Below are 24679 nucleotides of genomic sequence, written 5' to 3' on the forward strand. Positions count from 1 at the left end.
TTTTATTGGAGAATACTGGGGAACAGTGTGTTTTTCCAGGACCCATCAGCTCCAAGTCAAATCGTTTTCAATCTAGTTGTGGGGGGTGCAGCTCAGCTCCAAGTAAAATCATTGTTTTCACTCTAGTTGTGGAGGGCGCAGCTCACTGGCCCATGTGGGAATCGAACTGGCGACGTTGGTGTTATGAGCACTGCACTCTAACCACTGAGCAAACCAGCTGCCCCTGATTCTTTTTTATGGTTGGATAATATTCCATTGTAGATATACCTCATTTTGTATATCCATTCATCAATTCAGGAACATTTGGGTTTCCAGTTTTTGGCTATTCAGAATAATACTGTTATGAACATTTGTGTACAAGTTTTTGTGTGAACATAAGTTTTTAATTTTCTTGGGTATATACCTAGGAGTGAATTTGCTGAATCATATAGTATCTCCACATTTAAGTTTTGAGGAACTACCAAACTGCTTTCCAAAGTGGCTGTATCATTTTACATTTCCACTAGGAATGTATGAAAACTTACCCAAAAGTTAAGCAAAAGTTGCCCAAAGTCACACAATAGTAAGTAGCAGAGTTAGGATGCAATCCCAAATCTGACCTGAACTCCCAGAGTTCATTGGGTAAAGCGCTCAGCACAGCGACTAACACAAGAGCACTCAAAAAGATGGCTTCCTCCTTAAGGGGATTTGGAACCAGTCCTTCCGGAACATTAGTGCAACAGACAGGATTCTTATGAATGCAACATTGGTATCTTTAGGAGAAGAAAACAGTGATCTTAAATAAATAAATAAATAAATAATTTCCCCAAAGTTTAAAATTTTAACTTCTGAGCTATACATTTCCTAGTTCTAAGCCTTGTTTGGGGATATTATTAATAGTTACAATCTGAATACTGGAGTTTCCATAGTAGATCATAGCCCTTCCATGTTGCCGAATGTGTCTGTGTGGAAACCACCTGATTGCAAATGTCTAATATGGGTATATCTTGGTTCTCTCCCATTTTTGGCTCCAGCCAAATGCTAGGAAATACCTCCTTGATGGGACTTTGAGAGTCCATGTTATTTATTACCAGAGCTTCTTCTAGACTCTCATTTTTCATTCAAATCATAGCAGATAGTTGTAAATATGTTAGTTTAATTGTTAATAATAAATACCAGTTACCAAGAAAAAAAATAAAATAAAATGGAGTTTAACCTTGTTACTTAATTGTTAACCAAGCAATCCAAGGAGGCCTTGTGAGATGAGCTCTGAGCTGGTTATTGACTTCTGTTCAGTAGTTGGTACCAGTGAGTCCCTGAATTGCCAAACTTGCTGTAATAAGGATGGTTATTCATTTTCAGACAATAGGGCCAGTGATAGAATGCTTAGGAGCTAAGCACAGGGAAACATTTGTTCTAGAAAACGTCTAGAAATTGATCTAGCAAGTGAGCCTTAACAACAGCTAAAATTTGTGCGGATAGGGAAAAAATTCACATTTTTGGATGGACCTGACTGCACCTTAACTAGAAACATGATAGGGACAAGTTATTTAACCTCTCTAGGCCTCAGTTTCCTCATCCATGAAATAGAGAGGCTAGTCCTCAGCTTTCAGGATATAAGATTTAAACATAATAGTAGTAATTTTTCCAACATTGTGTCCAACACAGTACATACCACCACAAGTAGTATTTGTACAGGCTTGTTATTACATTGTTTTCTAAAATCCAGGACAGCATTGATTATGAATGCTCCATTAATTTAGGAAAAGCACTTTGCAGGAAAAAACAAACAAAACCAAAAAAATTGAAAACCCAGGAAAACCTCATTATCACATTAAATAAACCCATCCAAGGCAAGAATGAAAATAAATTACTTTTAGAGTTGAGAAATACAGCATTATCCATGGCTACCCAATATTGTATTGTTAACTAACCTTTGGGGCTATTGCTATCAATAGCTTATTCTCTGGGTCATCATCATGGTCTGTTTACAGGGTTTTACTTTGCTGTAAGCATTGGTCTCATTTCCTAAGTTTATACTATCCCAGTGGGTTTGTGATAAAAACAACTTTGACAGTGATGAAAATGAGACTGTAATGGAACATGCTGAGAAAAGTAACTGATTGGAGGAAATAAAGTAGACAGAGAAATCCAAAGAACTGAGAGGTGATGTTGAAAGAAGTGAGAAGGGAAATTAAAATTAAAACGAGACCAATGCAGAAACAAAGAATACCAAATGTGAAGAGTGAACTGAGAAAAAAACAAACAAAACAGTACTGTATCTTGTAATTTATGACCTTTTTCAAGCAACAGATAATGAGGGCATTGGAGAGGGTGAGTGGTGGGCAAAGATATAGAAAGCCTGGTTGGGAGGGTGGAGACATGGGATGGTGGTTGCGGTTGTAGTTTCCAGAATGAAATATCTTGGATCAAGTCAAAGGGTGAGAGGTAAATTATTTCTTTATTTTTTCACTTCCAGTACTGTCTTTCTTCCTCTTCACCATTTCAAGCAAAGCTAGGTGAAGTGCAAGCAGGAATCCATGCCCTTCTGAGGAAACCACCTAGCAAATGCCAGCCATGCTTTAGCTCTGAGCTTCAACCTCATGGAAAGCATGTATTCATACTTACGGAATAGCAGCAGAAACTCAGAATTCCTGCTCCATACATAGGAGGTTTGCCATATAAGTTATTCCAGAAAAGTTACCTTAAATAATTTCAGACACTTGACACAAGTGACTTATATCACCCAAGGAATAAGGAACACTAAAATTCCTTCTCAAAACAAACTCCAGAAGAAGAAAAACATTAGCCTTCTACTCTGGATGGGAATAAGCCCTATACCTCTAGTTTCTTCTGTTCTTCATAGCATCTTTTGCATATTTTCCCCTCTTGATAAAACTCAGACCTGTCTCTGTTAGACCTTCCATCAGATTACCTTTTCTCCTTGTTTATAGAATAAACAGTAGACATCAGACAGGAATTTCCCCAACTTCCTGCTGTCAAAAGTATAAATCTACCCATATCTATATCCATTTGTTTTCTTTGTTTTCTGCTGTTATATTGAGAGAAGTGCCCCTCTGCTTTATCTGAGGTAAATCCCACCACCTGTTCATGGGTCCAGCACTCCTGTCCTCTCAGGGACCTTGTTAGAAGGATTAAATTATCTTTCTTCTGTTCTTTAAAATTTTCTTTCTACTGATTCTTAGCACTTACACATGCTCAGGTGTCAACTCAGAAATCTGTAGCAGGTCCAGAAGCTAACTCAGTATTTCCCCCTGGATGTCTCAGACATTTCAAACTCAGTATGTCCAAGAGTGAACTCATCATTTGCCTCCCATGAATTTCCTGCTCCTGCCCCCTCCCCTCAACTTCTTAATCTCAGAGGAATGGCTCCATGACCCAACCAAATGTGTAGCTATAAATCTGGAAATGATCCCTGATTCCTCATGTCTGCCCATTCCCCATAGGCAATGGATCAGCAAATCTTGTTGGATCTCTTTTCAAAATATATTCTATAGCCAACTACTCCTCTCCATCTCCATTACCACAAGCTGGTTTAGATAACTATCCTATCACTGTTTGTCTGAATGGTTAAAAATGACTACTAACAGGTTTCCTAAAATGTAGGTCTTTACTGATCTCTTCTCCATACTGCAGTTAGAGGGATCTTTAAAAAATCCAAATATGATCATGCCACTCTACTTTTGCATTTAAAACAATGGTTTTCCATTGTTCTTCAGATAAAGTCCATACTCCTCAATATGGTTTACAATACTGTTTATGAGCTACTCCTACTGACTTTTTAGTCTCATCTCTTGCCACATTTAATATTTCAGTCATTCTAAATGTCTTTCAATTTTTCTTAAGTACCATCTTCCCATCCATTCTCTGCCTAGCTTACACTTCTCTGGTTCCTCAACTAAATTAGCGCACCACTTCTTCATAGAATACTTTATTATGATCACTTGTTTAATTCTTTGCTAAAATATAAGGGCAAGAAATGTGTCTGTCTTGCTCACCAATTTATCCTTCTCACTGCTCACCCCTAACTTCTTCTGCCAGCTACTCTGCTATCTTGCTTACTTAGTATCTGGTGTCTAATAGAGTCAGAGTAGTTGTCAAATAAATTAATTACCTTTCAGAGTTTTGCTATTATTTCTCTTTACTGAACTCAATCATCTTTGTTCTCCAGTGGAGTCTCAGAGAATATAATCACAGAACTTTTTAAATCTCATGTGTGTGGTGAGAAAGGGAGATAAAGCTTGAATGTTGCCAGAATAACAAATGCTATGACACCTTCATCATTAATCTTTAAGGCTTAAAGGTCTGTGATAATTACCACCCGTTTTTACAAAGGATTTAGGCATTTAGAGAAAACCCCTTGTCTTCATAAGAAGGTCATTTGAACGTAAAGACATATATATGGTCATATATGCCTCCATATATATAAAGACAGTACCTGCCATTTAGGAGGGAAGAGTCTTCAAGGATTTTTATTTTTTTGTTGTTGTTTCCTTCAGAATAGAGATAATGTTATAGATAAGACAATCTTCAGAAATTCTAATATGGCCAACCTCATTTCAAAACTATTTTAGTTAAATACTTACTAGGTATAATATTTCACCTATAAATTCTGCAATCCTAAAGCCAGGAGGAAACTTCGCTGTCATTTTGGCATATTTCCTAGACACCGTCTGGGAATTTAGTGTATAGCATCTCTGACAGTCATTGCTTTGCTTTGGCTGGAGAACTTTCAGGAACGGGATTCCATTGCTGATGAGGCCAGTTGCCCCACTACCAGCTGCTCTGGTGTCAAAATAGCTTTTCTTCTACTTCCTTTTCCCTGCTTCAAACTTACGTCTCTCTCTTTGTCACTTCTACACATTGGTCCTCTCGTTCAACTTAAGCCCTCAACTTAAAACCCTTTAAATACCAATGAAAAGGAAGGAAAGGGAGAGGCAGTGCAGGCAAAGGGAGACACCGTCCCTGAGCGCCCAGCGTTTGGCAGGCCCCGTGGGGGGTACATTTTACATGCTGCCTCACTACCTCCTTAAATAATCTAGGAAACTAAGCACCATTAATAGCCTTTTACTCAGAGGTAAGCAAAATTTTCCTCATGTGGTTATCTTAATGTTAAAATCTAGTTGTTTTAAAGTCTAAAAGTTCTAAGTTAAGAGCCTGGGGTGCTCATTTATATCTGTTAATAGGCAGTAACATGGAATCGACTCCTTTTCACTATTTCTAAAATTGGGAATACAGTTCTTCTTGTCCTACGCAACCTCACAGGGATTTTTTTTTTTTTTTTTTTTTAAGATAGAGGCTTCTCCAGTCACATTAATAAAGGTCTTTTTGCTGCATGAGCACATCATGGCCATTGGAAATGACACCCAATAGAACACTATTGCCCTTTTGAAGTGAGAACTTCTGTCTTAGAAATGATTCAAGCCCTGGGAAAATTTTGGCTTATTGTGTTCTTTTCAGACATGTGAGAAAATATCTATGCTGAGGAGCAATCATTTTCACTGCAGCTAGAGAGTACCTACCAACACTAAAACAATTCCTAAACCATTGGGAGACTAAACAGCCTGGACCAAAATAACATTGACATTCACATTGAGACAGTTAGGAGTAATTTAGAGTCAGAGTTTGAGGATCATCACAACAAACTGTTTTAGAGATTTACTAACATCTCAAAGTCAGTGTTTGGACATTCGTAATGAGTAATCTCTACTGATATAAGTATATTTGGACTAAAGTATAAGTATATTTGGACTAAAATAATATTTTACACTATGTGTATACATATTGATTTTGCCCCATTTGTAGGTATTTAATAGGCTGAATTTTTTTTAAAAACTGCTTGATTTAAAAAATATCAAGTCCTAAATAACTATTTTGAAATGTTTTTTTTTTTTTTGAATTGATTTTGTGGGTCAGGTTTAGACAGAAATCTCAAAAAACAAAAAAACCCCAAAAAACAACACAACACCTATAATTCAAGGTTTCTAGAAATGCTTTCACACATTGTGGATTCTTTGGGGTTTCTATTATTTAACTCTGTCTAGGGATTTCTTTCTGTTCTTTTATCAGGTTCTCCAAAGTACTTACTATTTAAGTTGAATAAGCCAGTACTGCAGACTACATTCCCAGTTCACTTGCCAATGATGGTAGCTGCCCTTAAAATTCTTTCAGACCTGGAAATCTATCTGTGTGAAACCAATAGGTAGGTATTTCTTTAAACTATTGTAGGTTATGTAAGAAAATCTACAAAACAAATATGCCTAGAAAAACTAACAGAAACATGCCATGATATTAACAATAGTTATTTTTGGATGATGACATTATGGGTAAATTTTCTTCCTTTCCTCTTCCTTACTGTCTGTTTTAAATGATGACTGTATATTGCTTTTACAGTTAAGAAGGTTCACTTTTGGAAAAGCAGTTGTAGACACAATAATATCCACACATGTGAAATGAGATCTCAGGTAAATGCAGGCAACAGAATACTAAGCAGGGATGTAGACACATCTACTGATTATAGAAACAGATTGTAACCGGATAGCCTGGCCCACGTGTCTCTCATGTGCTGGCTTTTTTGCAGATCACAAATATAACTCCAAACATGGTGACAGCGTTTTGGTACCAGGTTATTTCTAACCCTCTGTGGAAGGTCAACACCATCTCTAAACAGCTCAGCTGAATAATTTTAAATTTGACCTCAGAAACTAGTTTAGTTAATCTAGACTGTTTGGTTCAAAGTAATCCATTTAATATTCAGTAACAAGAGTTAATAAGATAAAAAAAATGTCTGTATATATATGAAAGTAAACAAACTCCTCGATTGCCCAATCTTGACTTTTAATGGGATTGACAGAATTTACATTAGGGAAATCAGAGAAGTGCTGCCCCAAAATATCCTGGAAGAGGAACCAAATTCTTATTATAAATATAGGCAGATTCTATTAAGTCTAGAATGCTGGCAAGAACTTCTGTGCTAGTGATGTTTACTAAAAGCTGACTTAAGTTAGTAAAACAAACTAAAAATCACCTCTTCAGAATTTATATTACACATTTATACAAATATGTTCAAAGACAAACTTTTTACAATTTTTATTTTATTCATGTCTTCATCCACTCATTCATTAATTTAGCAAAGGCTTTTATGAGTATATTCTATACATATGTGTGAGGCAAAATCTTAGGAGTTGGGGAATACACCAGAGGAAAAAAAATACAAAAATCCCTGCATTCATGGAGCTTAGGTTTACAGTGCTAAAGACATTAAAAAAACAAATAAACATAAAATATATAAAATGTCAGATGCATATACATGTTAAGAAAAATAAATGTCGGAAGTGAGGTAGGACATGCCAAGTGAGAGATGGGCATGCTGAAAGAAATGTTGTTTTAAATAGGGTGGTCAGGAAAGGTCTTACCGATAAAGTAACTTGGCTAAGAAATGTAAAAGTGTGGGTTCCAGATAACTATAACTTTAATATTCCCCTTTCTCAAACCATTTGAGCAGCAGAATTGGGAGAATATCAATCCACAGTTTCGGTTAGTTTTATTACACATATGAAATAACCCTTCTTTTTATGCTCTAAGAGTGGTACCTTCAGCACAGAAATATGACATAATATGACATAAATATGACATAATAAGACACAGACATAATATACAGTAAACATGTTTCCTTCAGAGCAATGTGCCTGGTGAACAGACTCACTCAAATATCACTCTTCAGTGTCCTATTGAACTAATACAACCATACATATGGACATTAGTTGTTGTTGTTGTTTTTCTATTCATCTATGTGTTTGTTTTCTGAAGTGGACTACGAGCCCAGTGAAGCCAGGGATGGGACAATGATTTGATCATCTTGGCAGCCTCAATGCCTAGCCCAGGGCTGAGCACAGTGATTACCAGTTGAATAAATTAATTTTGAAAGTAAAATAGACAGTGGCTTCGAACAGTTCATAAGATGAATCTCCAGTGGCCATATTTACCTACTGTTTAGTCCAAAGTGAATAACTATCTTATGTCATAATGACCTCTGGACTTCTTCATGCCCTGTATGGACCTGGCCTCAAAGACTTGATCTGTAAAATAAAATGCTGACGTGTCCCCAAAAGGATACTTTCAGTATAAGCAACTCTGAGAGGTTGTTTCCAACCCTATTTTCCATAGGACAGTGCTGTAAAATAAGACAGCTGTCATCTCCACATTTTCCTTCTACTTCTATGACAGATAATCTAGTTTATATCTTCTTTCTGAGGTGGTATAGAAGAGTGATATTTTTCACACTAGATTAGGGGGCTAAATTATGACAGTTTGTGATATCCACACTGGGGGGATTAATAAAAGGGAAAAAGGGAACCCAAACTTGATTTTATAATAGAGTCCTGATTCTAAGTCTTAATAATAACTCTGCGGTTTTAGACAAGCTGCTGAATCTTTGTGAATCCCATGACTTCATTTGTAAACTGGAAATAATAATTACTATCTCACAGTATTATCATGAAGGTCAAGTTGGATAATATATGTAAAGCATTTGGTATAGTACCTGGTACATAATGTGGGTGTTAATAAATTATTGTTAATATTTTTACTACTAATAATAATAGTGTTACTATTGGAGAACTTAGACAAATAAGATTTTGTTTTACCAGTTGTTCAACATTTACATAATCACTAAGGATAATGCTCATAAATATATTTGCACTTTAAAGTTTATCTCCCTTTATATACTCATAATAATATTAAACCCAGTAATGTTTATAATATTCTTGGATGTTTTATCACTTAAGAATATGAAGAAAGTGTAACATGGTGTTTCCAAAAATATTTCAGCTGCAAAATAAGATGGTATTTAGTAGGGAACGTCTCTGTGGTCACAGAGCACAGTACATGAAAAGGGACAGCTTAGCAAGCATTTTGCCATTATGGTGGTTGATGTAGTCACTGTCACTTTGATACTTTTCTTGTAAAACAATGCAGCCAATGAAAGTCATTGTATTTTCAGGTAAGAAAGTGATGATTTAATGGGGTCTGAACTCTAGTCTGATAGCTTTCTTTTCTTGCTTCTTTATAGCCTTGAAGGATAACAAAGGACAGAGACCACCACTAGACACAAACACCACCAATTTGCACAATAATGGAGATGGTCTGTCTGATGCTGAAAATGTCTCTAGTTTTTTGACAACGGCTAAGTAACCATGGGGTCAAGTGGACTTGGGAAAGCAGCAACATTGGATGAACTGCTGAGCACTTGCATTGAGATGTTTGGTATGAGCCTTTTTTCCCCTTTGTATATCTTCCTCCTATCACTTCCTACTATCGCGTCCTCCTACTCAGAGGCAAGTGTTGCTATAGAACAGAATTCACTCTCCATATCTTGATATTTAAGATCTTTTTTATTGACCTCAGTCTGTCTCTCCAGTATCACTGCCCTCTCTATCTCCTTTCCTTTACTGCTGACAGCTCATAATCCACACTGTGCACTTAATGTTTCTGGAACATTCCTTGCCTCTTTCTACCTTCCTGCTTTTATCAAACCCCGTTCACTGAGATTCTGCTTCAGGACTCATCTCAGGTGTTACTTCGATGTTCACAATACCATTCCTAATCTTCCCTGTCAAGAATGCTTCCTCCACTCTCCCTCAGCCCCTTGTAACTTTCTTACAGCACATGGTAGATATGCTGCTGTTATAATTTCTTGGCTTTTTTTTTGGCTTAGACAAGTGTGGGTAGCACAATCTGCTGCATTCTATATGTGCATATATGTCTTACATCTCCTACTAGGTTATAGACTTTATAGCTATATGCTTTTTATGTTGTTTATGGATCCATTTCAGCATTTTGGATTGTTCCTTACCCAAACAGAGTCACACCAGAGTCATTTGTTGAATTACTTTTATAGGAAGAGTTAAACCAGAGTAAAATTGTTAGATAAAATACAGGATTATCCGTTAAATTTAAATTTCAGATAAACCACATTTTCAGTATAAGTATTTCCTATATAATGCATGGGACATACCTATACTAGAAAACTATTTGTGGTTTAATCCTAATTCAAATTTAACTAAGTGTCCTGGGATTTTTTTTTGCTAAATTCTGGCAACCGTAAACCAGAGGAAAGGTGAGACCTGCCCGCTTAACTTGCAAAAAATGCCAGCAGAAGCGAGAGGAAAATGATAATTGGGTCCATGAGAAAATTTTGACACTAATGTTTCTCTACTGATATTAGAAAAGGAGAAGAGTTGTACTGTTACCTTCTCACCTCTCATTTTGTTTTATTTTTTAACAGATGACAGTGGAGAGCTGAATAATAGTTATTTGCCAAGAATTGTTCTACTGATGCACCGATGGTATTTATCTTCCACTGAATTGGCGGAAAAACTTCTCTGCATATATCTTTTCAACTACTGTGTGATTTTCACAAGCATAAGTCATGTTCATTATTTATGTAAAAAGAGTGTCTAACCAAAGCCAGTAAATCAAAATGAATAAACAGTCTTCAGTCAATTATCCAGCTGTTTTGTGAATATAGATAAATGTCTAGACAAAACATCTGGATGATGGAACAAATGGTTGACTATCCATCTGGATGTTTTGGCTGTACATGAAAATAATCACTAGTTATAAAATGAAACAGGAGCTGTAAGCTGAATGTTTCTATCTTGTCTTAAGCATTTCTGCTGTTAATACAATGAAAGAATATTTAACACTGATTCAAGACCTAATTGATTCCTCTTAGAATGGCAAAATGGTGGACCTAGAGGATACACTTTAGACATTTGGAAATGCCAGCCAAAATAATATGATCTGGCTCAGGCACAAACCCCACCTAAGGTTTTAGATCTTCCCTTGCTGGCAAGACACAGAAAAACATTCTAGTAGGTTTATTGTAATTTGTTGATTGATGTTAATTTTAGATTTCCTTCTGACGTAAGAGCAAAAAAAAAATAAAGTAACCAAGCCCCACATTCTATAAGGGCTTTCAAAAGTTCGTCAACTCTTGTACATAATACAGTCCTAAAAGGTGGTTGAAAGTCAAATGACTGAAAATGGCACAATAGTCTCACATTTATAAGGAGGTTTCATTCCTCAATATCTAATGTTTGTATAATTTCTAACGTTGGTTGCTACAGACTGCCTGCTTCAAGTCCAGAAAGCCCTTCAGATGAGTGAGAAATCCTATAGGGTAGGGGAAATCTGAGAGGGGGTGGGTCCATGGAATGTTATTAGGCCAAGTGGGACATCCATCTGCTCTCTTCAAGCTTTCTCCACTCTCCACTCCTTCCCTCCATCTTCCCCACAACCTCAGGGCAGAATGGCATGTTAGAAAGGGTATGGGGACAGTCACCCTGAACAGAGGTCCCTGGAAGTGAGCCAGATCCTAGTCCCCAGTGGTTTAAGGGTTCCATGGGTCCCACTATTGAGGGTAGCTCGCAGGGAAGGATGGATGGAATTGACTCAGTCTGGCCCCATCCCTTCTTAGGTTCCAAACACTGTCCAAAGAAATGTGCTTCAAACGGCATTATCATCATTAATATATCCACTGATATATGAAATGCAAATAAAAATGGATACTTAGGCACAGTAAAGTCTATACCTGAACGTACAGATTGTATGAAAGTTGAAACTACCTGTGAATAGACATTTCTTTAGATTTTCCTCCCTTTAGATCCCTTGTTCATTGCATACCCATGTTGCCTGGCATATAGCAGGAACTCAGCAAATATTTGTTTAAAAAAGTTTGAATAAATAGGTGAGAATCAATTGCAACACAACCTGTGTATTAATATACCTGAAAATGACATTTTCAAATACTAAAGGAATTAGAGTGTGTATATAAGGTATTAATCCTAAATACAAAATCTTTTTGGCTAAACTGGTGCTTCTATGTACTAAGTTTAAATACCTCTAGTTGGTAGTATACTTGTAAGTACAGTTGACAGTCATCATTTTGTAGGTGCTCAGGAAGGTACAACGGATTTTATAAGTGGCTTCTCTTCTAGACCAAAAAAGTGCTTCCCAGAGCAATAATACATAGTTTCAATTATTCAGTGCTGACTCATCAATAACCACTTCTCTCCCCATTTGAACGTCTACACAACCCAAATGTCCCCAGTATGGCCCTATTACCAGGAAGTCATCTATCTTTATCAAACAGCTGCAGGGGTGTGCAAAGGAAACAAATGCAAAGAGTTTTTCTTTAACTAGAGTACGTATCAAAAAGCCTGTGGAGAAAGCTGCGATGAATTTCGATTAAAGATCTGCTACTTCATGAGGTAAACATACTTACAAATTTAATTATTTCTGGTTCTGGAATTACTGACACTTTCCTTCTTCCCAAGAAGTAGACCTAGTTTGACAATAGAATTGACTCAGATTCTCCTTCTATTGATTTTGTTAAAATTGGCCCTTCTCTGTCCTTTGGGGTAGAATTAATTTATCTTTGTTTTAAACTAGAGCTCAAGCAGTGGTAAATGTGATTAGGGCATGAAACCAGCTCTTAGAGTAAATTCTTTTTTTTTCTACTCCCTCACCATACATATTCCTACGTACTTGTCATGAGGTGGGAGAAGGGTTTATTTCTGTAAAGAGTCAGAACGAGAAACTCATCATGGGAGTGATGGACTTGGGTATTTGATTGAAGGAGGGATCGATGTAATGGGTGGGGGATAGGAGACTGCTAATTTGGGGGTGGCCCTAGATTCATTGTTAAATGTAATCTGTAAAATGATATAATAGTTTCCATAAAAGTCCAGCTTGAAATCTGGTTGTCAAAAATATTTGATGCATTTCAGGTACTGGATTCTAAAGTTTCCTGCAGAGTTTAATCTGGACCTTGGTTTGATCCGTATGACTGAGGAATTCCGAGAAGTAGCTAGTCAACTAGGATATGAAAAACATGTCAGCCTCATGGACATATCCAGCATGTAAGAGTGATGCAAGCTTTTTTCAAACATGATGAGTCCACTGCATGGGGTGGGGTGGGGGGACTTGTGATGACCCCACTTGACCTCAATCCATACCATTTCAGAATCAAGGGGTGCTTCTTTCAGGAAAGTCTTGCTGTGATGAGCACCATTGGATGTAGTTCATCTCTCCAAGCTTCTTTATTTGTAAAATGGGGATAGTACCCTTCTCATACGGTTATCATGAGCATCCAATAAGTTCATAAGATAGCATGTGAAAGTATTTGGCACATAACAGATGCCCAGTATTTACTGAATCTAGTTACTGCCTCCTAGGCCCGTGCCACTCATAGTGTAGTCTATGGATTGGCAGCAGTGGCATCACCTGGGAGATCAATAGAAATGCAGAACCTCAGGCCCCATCCTAACCCTGCCGAATAGGAAACTGCATTTTAATAAGCTCCTCAGATGACTCTATATGCTCATTCAAGTTTGAGAAGCCCTGTAGCGTGGTACATCTGAGGTTGGCCTGACGCTGTATAAATGTTGATCATAGTAGCGCCATGAACTGGTTAGCTCAGTTATTAGGAACAGTGTTAATTAGGCTAGTGTTTTATATCAACTAGTTAAATTTGCAAAGAGACAACTATTTTTTTACCTGAACTTTGGTTATCCATCTTGCAAATATATGCTCTTGTGTTCGGGCATTCGTATTCTAGCCTATTTTCCTAGACTACTTCAAATGTGATCAACAGTGAGTGATCCAGGAATCATGAGGGATGTTGTTAAAAATACAGATTATTCAGGTTCATTCCCAGTATATCAGAATCTCTGGCAGGGAGGTCCAGGCCTCTGCCTTTATAGCAAGCTTTTCAGATCATCCATATCTTGCTGAAGTATGAGAACCAGCTTCTGGTGGTTCCCATGTGCCTTAAATCACTATCTATATATTAATAAACTCCCAAATTTATATACCTGGCCCTGACCTCGCCCTTAGAATCCAAACCTTACCAGCCACAAGAAAGACCAAGTAAGAGTTTCTGGATGGATCAATGCAAACACACCCTGTCTGGAAAAACAACTCAAAGTTTATGTTCTATTGGCGATGGGTCAGTGGTTTTCTCTTCCAATATGCAGGACAGGGCGTTTATTTTGCACAAACCCCTGGAAGTAGGCCAAGCCTTACAGAGTCAGTAGGTTAATAACTTCCATTGAGTGAAATGAGCTTTCGGCACACTGACCAGACTCACTCTTCTTTTATAGTCCTTCCTATGACTGGATGAGAAGAGTCACACAGAGGAAAAAAGTATCCAAGAAGGGAAAAGCCTGTCTGCTGTTTGACCATCTGGAGCCCATTGAATTGGCTGAGCACCTCACTTTTCTGGAGCATAAATCTTTTAGAAGGATCTCAGTAAGAAACTTGACATTTATTCTTCCAAGGATAACAACCATCATGCCAACTTTCCCAAGAGCTGAGTTTTCATCCTCTGAAGTTCTGGCAGCCTCTGTCACTGTGCTCTATTGGAAAAGTGCCTTTAATTCACAGGAACAATCCCTTTCAACCAAAAATAAATATTATCCTGTCTTTATTTTATGGCTCAGGAGCTCCATTTCTGTCACTATTTTCAATGTCTCCTTTCATAGGATTAAAGCATGATTTTCTAAATACTCAGTGGAGATTTAACCATTTGAGGTTTATTTAACTCCACTGATTTCTCCTAAGTGAATGGCTTTTGCTAGGCCCCTCATTTGTGGAGAATAAATATTTATTTAGGTTGGGATTTGTATAAATGCCTAATTATGGGTGTAGGTTGAAATAAGAATTGTAGACTTTGAGGAGAATTTCAACATCAGGTTGTTTGTTTCCCAGGGATGGAAATCCTGCATTAAATCTTCTTTCCTACTCTGTCTTGACAGCATTCCTTCTCTGCATCTCTTTTCTTTTTCCTCCTGACTGTGGTCTCTTCTTAGCCACTTACTCACTACCGACTTGTTATGATAATATTTCCACAATGGTTTACAAGCAGCCTTGGTCTTTGTCTGGCAGTCCCTCCTCCTCCTTCTTCTCAGAGATGCCAGGGAATGAATTGCATTGCTCCTTGCAGAGAACAACATGAAGTGAGAAGCATGCATTTCTGAAAAGCTGCTTCTTTTCACTGAGTCATCTTTTCCTTGGAGAGGACCTCATGATTCCCTGCAGGCAGACCATAAGAGGGAATCCCCTGTACTGTTTATATGATAGAAGGTTCATATGTCGTTGATGACATCCATGCTGACTTCCTGAAAATGTGTCCGTTATGTTAAACAGCTGCCTTCCTTCGATTACTACTATTTTTTTTTCTTGAAAAGACTTGACAAAATTGTGACTGGAAATGATTATATGTATTCATTTCCTCTTCTTTAATGTATGCCACTGTGTCTCAAATTTGCCTGACCATTAGAATCACAGTTACGGGTGAAGAATGAAGATTCTTAGGTTCTTCCTCTGGAGATACTGATCCTAAAGTTAGGCCTGAGGTGTTCCCAGAAACCACTGTTTAGCAAATGTCCCAGGTGGGTATTATGATCCAGCGAATTTGGCACTCACTGGAATGTGACTGTAAGTCTTATCTCTTCTTCACCTCACCAACATTGTCATGTGTAATAAAACGCAGCAAAATAACACACTAAAGGTACCTGTATATTCAAACTTGTAAGATGTCATTACAAATGTGAAATGAAAGAAATTGTTATGTTATTATAAAACAATATCTCACCTTTTTCATGCAACCACTCTAATTTTTGATTTTGCAAAGACTTCATTATAATTCAGACTCTCTGAACCTTCCTTTACCAGTTCACCGATTACCAAAGCTATGTCATCCATGGCTGCCTGGAGAATAACCCAACCTTGGAAAGATCTATTGCTTTATTTAATGGAATCTCTAAGTGGGTCCAGTTGATGGTTCTTAGCAAACCAACCCCCCAGCAAAGGGCAGAAGTCATCACAAAGTTTATCAATGTTGCCAAGGTATGCAGATCTTGTATTTACCCTGGGGTTCTTTGAAAATTTGAGACTTTCATTCACTCTACTGAGAAAGGTCATTAAGGAAATTTGGGGTTCACAGTACAAAGGACAATTAAACTATAAATGTCTAATGAACAAATCATACTTCTCTAATGCAAGAAGATTGCTTTTAAGTGGTACTACTTAAAAACATTTTATGTGACTATTTTTCTGTGAAATGATTGATATATTTTTCTAGTGGATTTTATTTGTACTTCATTTTAAAATTGATATTATTTTTCCTAGGTCTTTGTTATTAAGTAGTGCATGCACTCATCTGTAATTCAGAAAGCTCAGAATAATTAAAAAATTGTTACAAAGTATTGATGTTAACATTTTTCATTGCAGAAGCTCCTTCAGCTAAAAAATTTTAATACCCTGATGGCAGTGGTGGGAGGCCTTAGTCATAGTTCCATTTCACGCCTCAAAGAGACGCATTCTCATCTTTCTTCAGAAGTTACAAAGGTACAGTGGATGTGATCCTAATCCCAAGTAAAAAATTCATTTGTAAACTGTTTAGTGGTAGGATATGCTTAACAAATGTCACTCAGAGGGGGAAGTGTTCTTCTTAGACAATGGCAGGTTACACATCAGGTATAAAATAGGAAGGGAATAACCATGCCACCTGGAAAATAGGTTGGATATTGTGGCAAATGTCCCAGTAAGAATATCTTGAATACTATTAACATGTTATAGTTGTAAATATTCAACAAATATGTAGTTGGTGCTTCCTACATTATAGGCACTGTGATCCACACGGGGTGCAAGGCAGATAAGATCATTCCTCCCCTCCTCTCCTCAAATGAAGTTATCAAATGCCTGCTTTGTTCATGGCACCGTGTCCGGCACAGTAGAAGATACAATGGAAAGGGGAAACATAGTTCTTGTATAGAAATTCCTCAGATTTATACCTGGGTTGTCAGGAACAAAAGCATATTAAAATAAAAAAAAAAACCAGGGTGTGGAGTTCAGCATAGGGAGTAGAGTCAATGGAATTGTAACAGCTATATATGATGTCAGGGGGGTAGTAGATTGGGGGAGGGGGGTTATCACTTTGTGAGGGGTGTAAATGTGTAACTATTGTTTTGTACATCTGAAACTAGTAAAAAAAATAATGATAGTAAAAAAAATGAACAACAACAAAAAACAGTGATAATTTCTCAAATCAAGATTTCTGCCACGTTTATTTCCAGACCATAATAATAATATTTTTCTTTATTGAGCAGAAAGGAACATTTCATCATTATGAAAAGATTTCCTTGTAAGGGTGTACTTTGCTGTACCAATTAGGACAATCAGCTGTAATTTTTTTTTTTTACTCTTGAAGTTCCTTAAATAATAAGGAAATGGATCATCTTCTCATATGCCTGGAAGGCTGACTTCAGGCATAGTCTGATTAGAGCTTGGGCTCAGTTGCTCTGCCTTCCTCTGAGTATCAGTTTTGATTTGTTTTGTTTTTTCCATCAGACTGGCTTTCCTTCTGATTGGGCTATTGGCAACAACAGAAAACTATGCTTTCTTGTTCACAAAAAGTGGAGAGAAGGGAAACTCTCTTCAGCCCTGTCCCCATAGAATTAAAGACCTTATTTTTATACGGACTGGACCATCTCGAGTCACATGCCCACCCCTAGACCAATAGCAGTTGCCAGAGGAATACAATGTACTGATTGCCTTAACTCTATGTTCCTGAACCAATCACAAACCAGAGGGGCAGAATTATGATGATGGTAAATCAGAACCCACCCTTGGACCTAAGAATGGAAACAGCTCCATCTGAGTCATATGGGCTGTTTTGGGAAAGAGTAGACTGATCAAAATTAGGGTCGATTAGGAAGGTCTGGTTGCTGTTAGGCAACCAACAATAACTTGTCCATATAAACAGGAGGATGTAAACCACAGAAGTACTGCTGTCTGACCTCAAACACTGTACTCACTCCAAATATGATGGGGCTCATTATGTAAGTGTTTCATTTTCCTTTAGCTTTGTACTGGATTTCAAGTAAAGAGCAAAACAAATTTTAAATGTTGTGAAGAATATGAATTCAACAGAATCTCAGTGAGACTTGGAACCACCAGTATATCTTCAAACATTTATTTGAACTCTTTTTCCTTACACATAAAAGAACTGAGGCCCCCCACAAACTGAGGTGACTTGCTCAAGGGCACCCTTCTAGTTGGTGGCAGAGTCCAAAATTATAGCTATCTCACACCTCAGTGTGACTTTTCCTACTCCTTACTGTCCCAGATAAACCTTCAAATAATGTCTCCAAAGCAACTTTCTTGAAATAATTAGGAAATTTTACTATACTACGTACTTAATATAATACTTGCTTATACTTGTGAAGTGTAATACTTCCATTAATTGCAAAATACTTATATATACATGACACTATTTAACATCCCAATATCTGCAATAGGTAGGCAGAGGTGTGGGTTATTTCCATGTTGTAGCAGAATGGAACAGGCTGTCCAACTCATAGCCAGGCCTAGTACATTTTTCTTTCTTTTTCCTCGTTAATATTTCCTTGCATCAACATTGGTGCAATTGATACTTCTCTTGGTAGCCGAGGAATTTCCTTGCCACACACTGCAGAACTGGGGGTGGGCAGAAGGGAAAGCTGTCTGAAATCTCTACTTTCCATCTGTTCCCAGAACTGGAATGAAATGACCGAGCTGGTCTCCTCCAACGGCAATTACTGCAATTATCGCAAGGCTTTTGCCGACTGCGAGGGCTTCAAAATCCCCATCCTTGGCGTGCACTTGAAAGACTTGATAGCAGTTCATGTCATTTTCCCAGACTGGATGGAGGAGAACAAAGTGAACATTGTGAAAATGCACCAACTCTCAGTCACTCTGAGTGAACTAGTCTCCCTGCAGAATGCCTCTCACCACTTAGAACCCAACATGGATTTGATCAACCTGCTCACGGTGAGTCCAAGGCTGCACCTTACTTCCCTGCAGATGCATGAGATCTGTGCGAGTAATTCACTAGGGAGAAAGGTTGAATTCAGGGTCACAAGGTGGGAGAAATCTCAAAGGATGAGGGGAGAGGACCCCACACCCTCATTACCACATGGCTTAAGACTCTAATCTCAGAACAAAGAAATATCCCTTTTCTTTGAGGAACCCAGTCTCGACCCCTGCAGCTCCAGCTTCTGGAGTTCTTAGAAAGGCCCTCCAGAGCTGTCCTCCGCCCCTCACTTTTCTTCATCATACTTTTGCAATTATTCAGCTCACTCTATATGTCCTCAATGCATCGACTTCCCTTTATCCTCACTGCACAGCTGTCGCTGAAGCCTGGAGTGATGCAGAAACCTCCTCTGATCTCCCTATCCCACCTCCCCCCAAATGCCAACCTCCTCAAACTCCAGGATATCGATTTGCATTAGATTTTTCTTCTGTTTACATGTCTTATACATGACATGTCCCCAGCCCATCTCACAATACCTGGCATAGGTAGGAGCTCAACAAGTGAACTGAATGCTATATTTAGGAATGGTGGGCGTCAGACGGAAGTTCACCCATCATTCATATTTTTCAGCATTTGTGTCACATACCTTTACAGTAGTACCTCAGTTTTTGAACATCTCCGTTGATGAACATTTTGGTTTATGAACGCTGTACATTTTATGGATCTATGGTATCATTAGATAGTAAAATTCATGGTAAATTTGTAGTTGTAGGGGTTGATTTTAAAGGTCTGGAATGGGTTAATCCATTTTGCATTACTTTCTATGGGGAAACCATGCCTCGATTTTCGAACGTATCAGAACTCGAATGGTCTTTTGAAATGGATTACGTTCGAAAACCGAAGTACCACTGTATTTTATTTACTTATTATTTTATTAATTAAAAAGTTTTTTTTTTATTGAGTAATATTGGGAAACAGTGTATTTTTCCAGGACCCATCAGCGCCAAGTCAAATCATTGTTTTCTTTTTTTCTTTCCCCCTTCTTCCGCCTTCCCCCCCACCCCTACTCTGGTTCAAGCTGTTGTTTCTCGGTCTACTTGTGTAAGACACAGCTCCCATGCTGGTATTATGAGCCTTGTGCCCCACTCCCAACCACTGGCGGCAGCACACAGCAGCCCACAGCTGCCCACACTGGCCGCCAGCCACTTATGACAGCACATGTTAGCCCATGGCAGCACACAGCAGCCCACGGTCGCTCGACACTCACGGCATCCGTGGCAGCTTATGCCAACCTCCGGCTGCTCATGACAGCCCAGCTCCAGGAAGAGCTGCTGTTCGTAATCTTAGCTGAAGAGCACACAGCTCATTGACCCATGTGGGAATCGAACCTGCAACCTCGGTGTTAGGAGCACAGTGCTCCAACCACCTGAGCCACTGGGCCAGCCCCAAGTCATTGTTTTCAATTTAGTTATGGAGGGCACAGCTCACTGGCCCATGTGGGAATTGGATCGGCAACCTAGGTGTTATCAGCACTGCGGTCTAACCACCTGAGCCAACTGGCCGCCCCTGCACATACCTTTAGCTGGTCTTCAGGTTCCTAGCACTTGTAGACACAACAGGTGTGTAGAAGAGAACATTTCCCATTGGCTGCCTCTTTGTCAGGGGAAAGAAGCATAACCAAATTCTCACCCTTGCTGAAACAAGTGGAGTGGCAACTTCCCTGTTTGGGTTTGTAACACGGTAGCATCTGAAGCTTGGCTGCACTACTGAATGGACTGTTTTCCTTTAATGGACATGGAAAATGAAAACAATAACCTTTCTGAAGCTCTGAGTGCCTAAATCCCCTCGCTGCATTGGAGGAAGAGTGTGGTTCCTAGACCTTCTCACCAACTGTTCCTAGAGCACATGATGGTTCACCAAAGACGAGAACCCCTACGGGGGGTACACAATGATGCCAGCTGCACGCTTCGTATAAAGCAGAAGTGGCCAAGGCACAGAAACATGAATCTCTTGGGGTTGAGTTTGTGTGACAAACAGTAAACACACAGACTTTCTCTACTGGGGGGAAGAAAACCTCACAATAATCCAGGCACCTGCATTTATTAATCATTTGCCATGTAAATCTGTTTCCATGAATAAGAGACCAGAGTGGCAACCTCAAATAGACTCCAAAGCCACAGGCAGATATAGGTGATGTCTGCAGACCAGCCTAGGTTTCATGTGTCCCGGCTGTCTCCATGATGCGTGCAGAGGAAACATCACAGAGCAGGGACCTACACTTAAGATAATTTCTCAGTCAGACAAAAGGTAATGACAGACTAGGAAAATTAATTCTGTGTTATAAATGCAGCAAGTGACATCATGACAGATATTTAGAGAAATATTGAAAGATTTTTGAATGCAGTTTTTGGGGTGCAAATTGAAAATCTGAGCTCTAGAAATAAAATCTAAGAAATAATTTCCTTTTTGCTGGGAAGAAAAGGAAAAAGAAAAAGACACAATCTCTCTCTCTCTCTCCCTCTCCCTCTCCCTCTCCCTCTCCCTCTCCCTCTCTCTCCCTCCCTCCCTCTCTCCCCTTCCTCTCAATCTTTCTTTCTTACATTGAAGAAAAATTTAGTACCATGCACCATATTTAGTAATAGTAGTGTTATATAATATAGCATAGTGACAAGATCCTAGAAGGGAGATCGCTTTTAGCCCTGCCTCTGCAATTACTTAACTTTGTCTTCTTGCTAACTATCCTTGACTTTGGAGTTTTCCAAAGGATTTTGTTCTCATTTGTGAGGTCACTTCTAGCTCTAAACTTCTGTGATTCTAGATGTAAAGCATGATGGAGCCTTGAGAATAAGGAACCAAGTGTCAACATGATTCTGTGGTTCTAGCCCAACTGTTCATCAGGATAGCACAGTCCCTCATATGAGTACCGATCATCAAGCCAGTTTCTATTTAAAACCAAGATCCTTCCTCTCTCCCCACAACAGGATTATATATTTATTCTTTTTGGTCACAGCTGCCTGTGGATTAATCTCCTCAGAATGAGGATACAGGAGACTCCCATGAGAGTCTCTCACTAGAGCCCAGTGGGCATTTCATGAAGCACCTACATGGTGGGACTAGAACCATCTGATTGACCACAGCTGCCCAAATGCATGTGAGGGTGTCTGTAAGTGCAGCATTTGAAGGGCAATTCATTTTGCACCAAAACTCTAGGTCAAGTTTCTGCCTGAAGTGATTGTTTGCTTCTAAACATGGCCCCAGGTGAGGAAGCCAATATATGATGGAGAGCCCTGGAAGACAGAAAATGAGAAATCTTAAGTTAATCAAAAATCAATAAATGCCTGCTCTGTTTCATAGGCCGTGTAGCAATGCTTGAACTTTCTGTAATAAGTGATTATAGTTTTCACAGCACTTTTCATGTACTTTCTTTCAGTAGATCCTCACAAACACCCTGTGATGTAGCCTGGACAGAGTGTGTAACATCACCCCTGCCCCTTTGTATTTTAAGAATGAAGAGATTGAGATTACTAAAGGACAATAGGCTTGCGAATGGCAAGCTTCTAAATCCCAGCTTGGTCTCTCTCTCTCTGTCTCTCTCTCTCTTTCTCTCTCTCATTCTCTGATGGACATTTACTTTGTAATGTGGCAGTATTGTTGACATTTATTTTATTTTACATTTGTAAAGATTAAATAATCTCTCTCTGTCTCTCCCTCTGGATGTGTAAAGAAGGAGTTAATTACACAACAAAAATCTATGAGGGCAGGGACGATGTATGCCATTTTAATCACTGTCACCTTAGCCCCCTGAACGGCCCTTGGCACGTGAGGAAGGAGCACCACACCACCAAACTGCTGGGGTTTAGATTGTTCTTCTTTTCAGGAAAGATCTGGAGAAGACATTTTTTTTTAATTGGGATCCCAGTTCACATACCAGGAGCTTTAAAAGCTGATGCTTCTCATTTCATGATATATGAAATCGTCTAATTCTTTTCATAATATTTTTAGATCTATCAGTTGCTTTTACCGTTCTGAGTATATGCAAATAATTGGAAAGCCCCTGTATTTTTACAGTCTCATAAGAAAAAAACAGAAGAAGAAAAATTTCACAAATGGAGATAGTTTGGTGACCAAGTATGTTTTATGTTACAGTTCCCCAATCCCCTGACCATGTAGGTCCTAATGTCCAGACTGAATCCACACTATCTTTGCCGATAAGCTTGGGTGTAACGGAAGCAACCTCAAACAGTGACTCAGAACATTTTTCAGATCAACAAATTCAAAAGAAGTTACACACTCTTGAAATCCCATTGAATATTCTTGAAATCCCATCGACAAGCTGCCTATATTATAAAAATGGTATAGGAAGTAGACGAGGTCACACTGCAGGGTCATAAAACCCAGAAGAGATCGGAGAAGGGAAAGTAGGCTCACGGCTGGAAAAACACAGAGTTGGCAAGACTAACCCAGAGAACAGCTTCACCTTCATCGATGAGCACAATGGCATTTGGCTGTCGAAGTGACCGGAAGCCACAGCCTACAGTCCCCATCTGTGCGGCTCTCTAAACAAACCCCATTGGACACATGAGCTAGTTTAGTCTTCACAACAGTCCTAGAAGGGATATATTCTTTATGATTCTCATGTTACAGATCTGGAAATTGAGATTCAAGATGGTTAAGGACATGCCCAGTTTCACACCACCACTAATAAATGGAGAGCAAACATTTGGAGAAGATCCATCATAGGCTCAGATATCTGTCCATTTGACATATGAAAATACCCCAGGATATTCCGTGTCTTTTGAGAGAGCATCTCCCTTACTTAGTGTGTGGTTTATTTGAATTTCTGGTCAGAGGTTCTGGCACTGCTGTCATCACCTCTCCAGCAGATGCCAGCACCAGCCATTAGAGTTAAGAGGACAGGAATATGCTCAACAAAGTCCAGATTAACTCCTAGTAACAAGGAATTCAGAAGGAAGAAGTCACTTGGCTTTTCTTCTATGTATGTTGCAGTCACAATGCAAGGCAACAAGCTGGGGCAGGGAATACAGAGGTGGAAAAAGTAGATGTGCTGCCTGCTCTCATGAGGCTTAGAGACTAGCAGAGTCTTCTATTGTGGAATTACAAAATGGGCAACTGCCTTCAGCAGATGTGTTTTATTGGGTTACATGGAATCAGAAAAATTTTTTGTTATTAGTTGCCAGTGTTTAGACATTGGGATATTTCATATAAAACTCCAGATTTCTGACTTAACTAACCTGAAGACATGGCAGTTGTCAGGATGACAACCATTTGCCTTAGCTGAGTAGTGGCTGCCTCTCATTCATCAGAGACCCCCGTCATTCCCTATTGCTTTCCTACCCCAGAGATCCAGTGTCAGATTCCACTTATCATCACATATTTTCCTTATTGTTGAGCTAAGAGGAAAGATCCCCAAGTTAATTACATCTGCGGAGACCCTTTTCCCAAATAGTGCTTTGTTATACCAATATCTCTATCAAAATATTCCTTTTACACATCCCACTTCACTCTTTTTTTATAATGGGATGTCTCCTTAAGGCATTAGTTTGTGATGTAGGGATGGTCCTTTCCTGCAAAAAGGCAGAGCCCCTGGATGTAGGAGTGACTGCTGGTCAAGAGAAGGTGGATACAGTGTCCATTCTTTGTGAGTAGGATTTTCATGATCGGAAATAATGCTGAGGCAATTTTATAGTAAAGTCAATTTTATTATATTTAGAAAATACCTTTAGGTGACAAAGTCTAGGTAAAGCAGTATATGACCTGATGCATTAAATCCTTAATTTAAATGTTATATTTAGTAGCTAG

At 38.7% G+C, this 24679-nt stretch overlaps 1 protein-coding gene across 9 annotated transcripts in view; it reads left to right on the forward strand.

The window, feature by feature from the left end:
* Positions 1-24679, forward strand: part of RASGRP3 (RAS guanyl releasing protein 3) — a 90675-nt gene that overhangs the window by 45083 nt on the left and 20913 nt on the right. For 5 of the 9 annotated variants that reach the window (XM_074331891.1, XM_019741849.2, XM_019741839.2 and 2 more), the window contains 9 exons: positions 6070-6202; positions 9071-9264; positions 10286-10388; positions 12210-12272; positions 12792-12923; positions 14166-14313; positions 15739-15912; positions 16297-16413; positions 18601-18876. In XM_074331891.1, the coding sequence (XP_074187992.1) occupies positions 9195-9264; positions 10286-10388; positions 12210-12272; positions 12792-12923; positions 14166-14313; positions 15739-15912; positions 16297-16413; positions 18601-18876 (1083 nt within the window). In that variant the 5' untranslated portion in view covers positions 6070-6202; positions 9071-9194. The remainder of the gene's footprint in view (positions 1-6069; positions 6203-9070; positions 9265-10285; positions 10389-12209; positions 12273-12791; positions 12924-14165; positions 14314-15738; positions 15913-16296; positions 16414-18600; positions 18877-24679) is intronic. The other 4 variants (XM_019741875.2, XM_074331892.1, XM_019741891.2 and 1 more) reach the window with 1 other exon arrangement.

The sequence above is a fragment of the Rhinolophus sinicus genome, linkage group LG05 (genome assembly GCF_036562045.2).
Source record: "Rhinolophus sinicus isolate RSC01 linkage group LG05, ASM3656204v1, whole genome shotgun sequence".
Classification (NCBI taxonomy): Eukaryota; Metazoa; Chordata; class Mammalia; order Chiroptera; family Rhinolophidae; genus Rhinolophus; species Rhinolophus sinicus.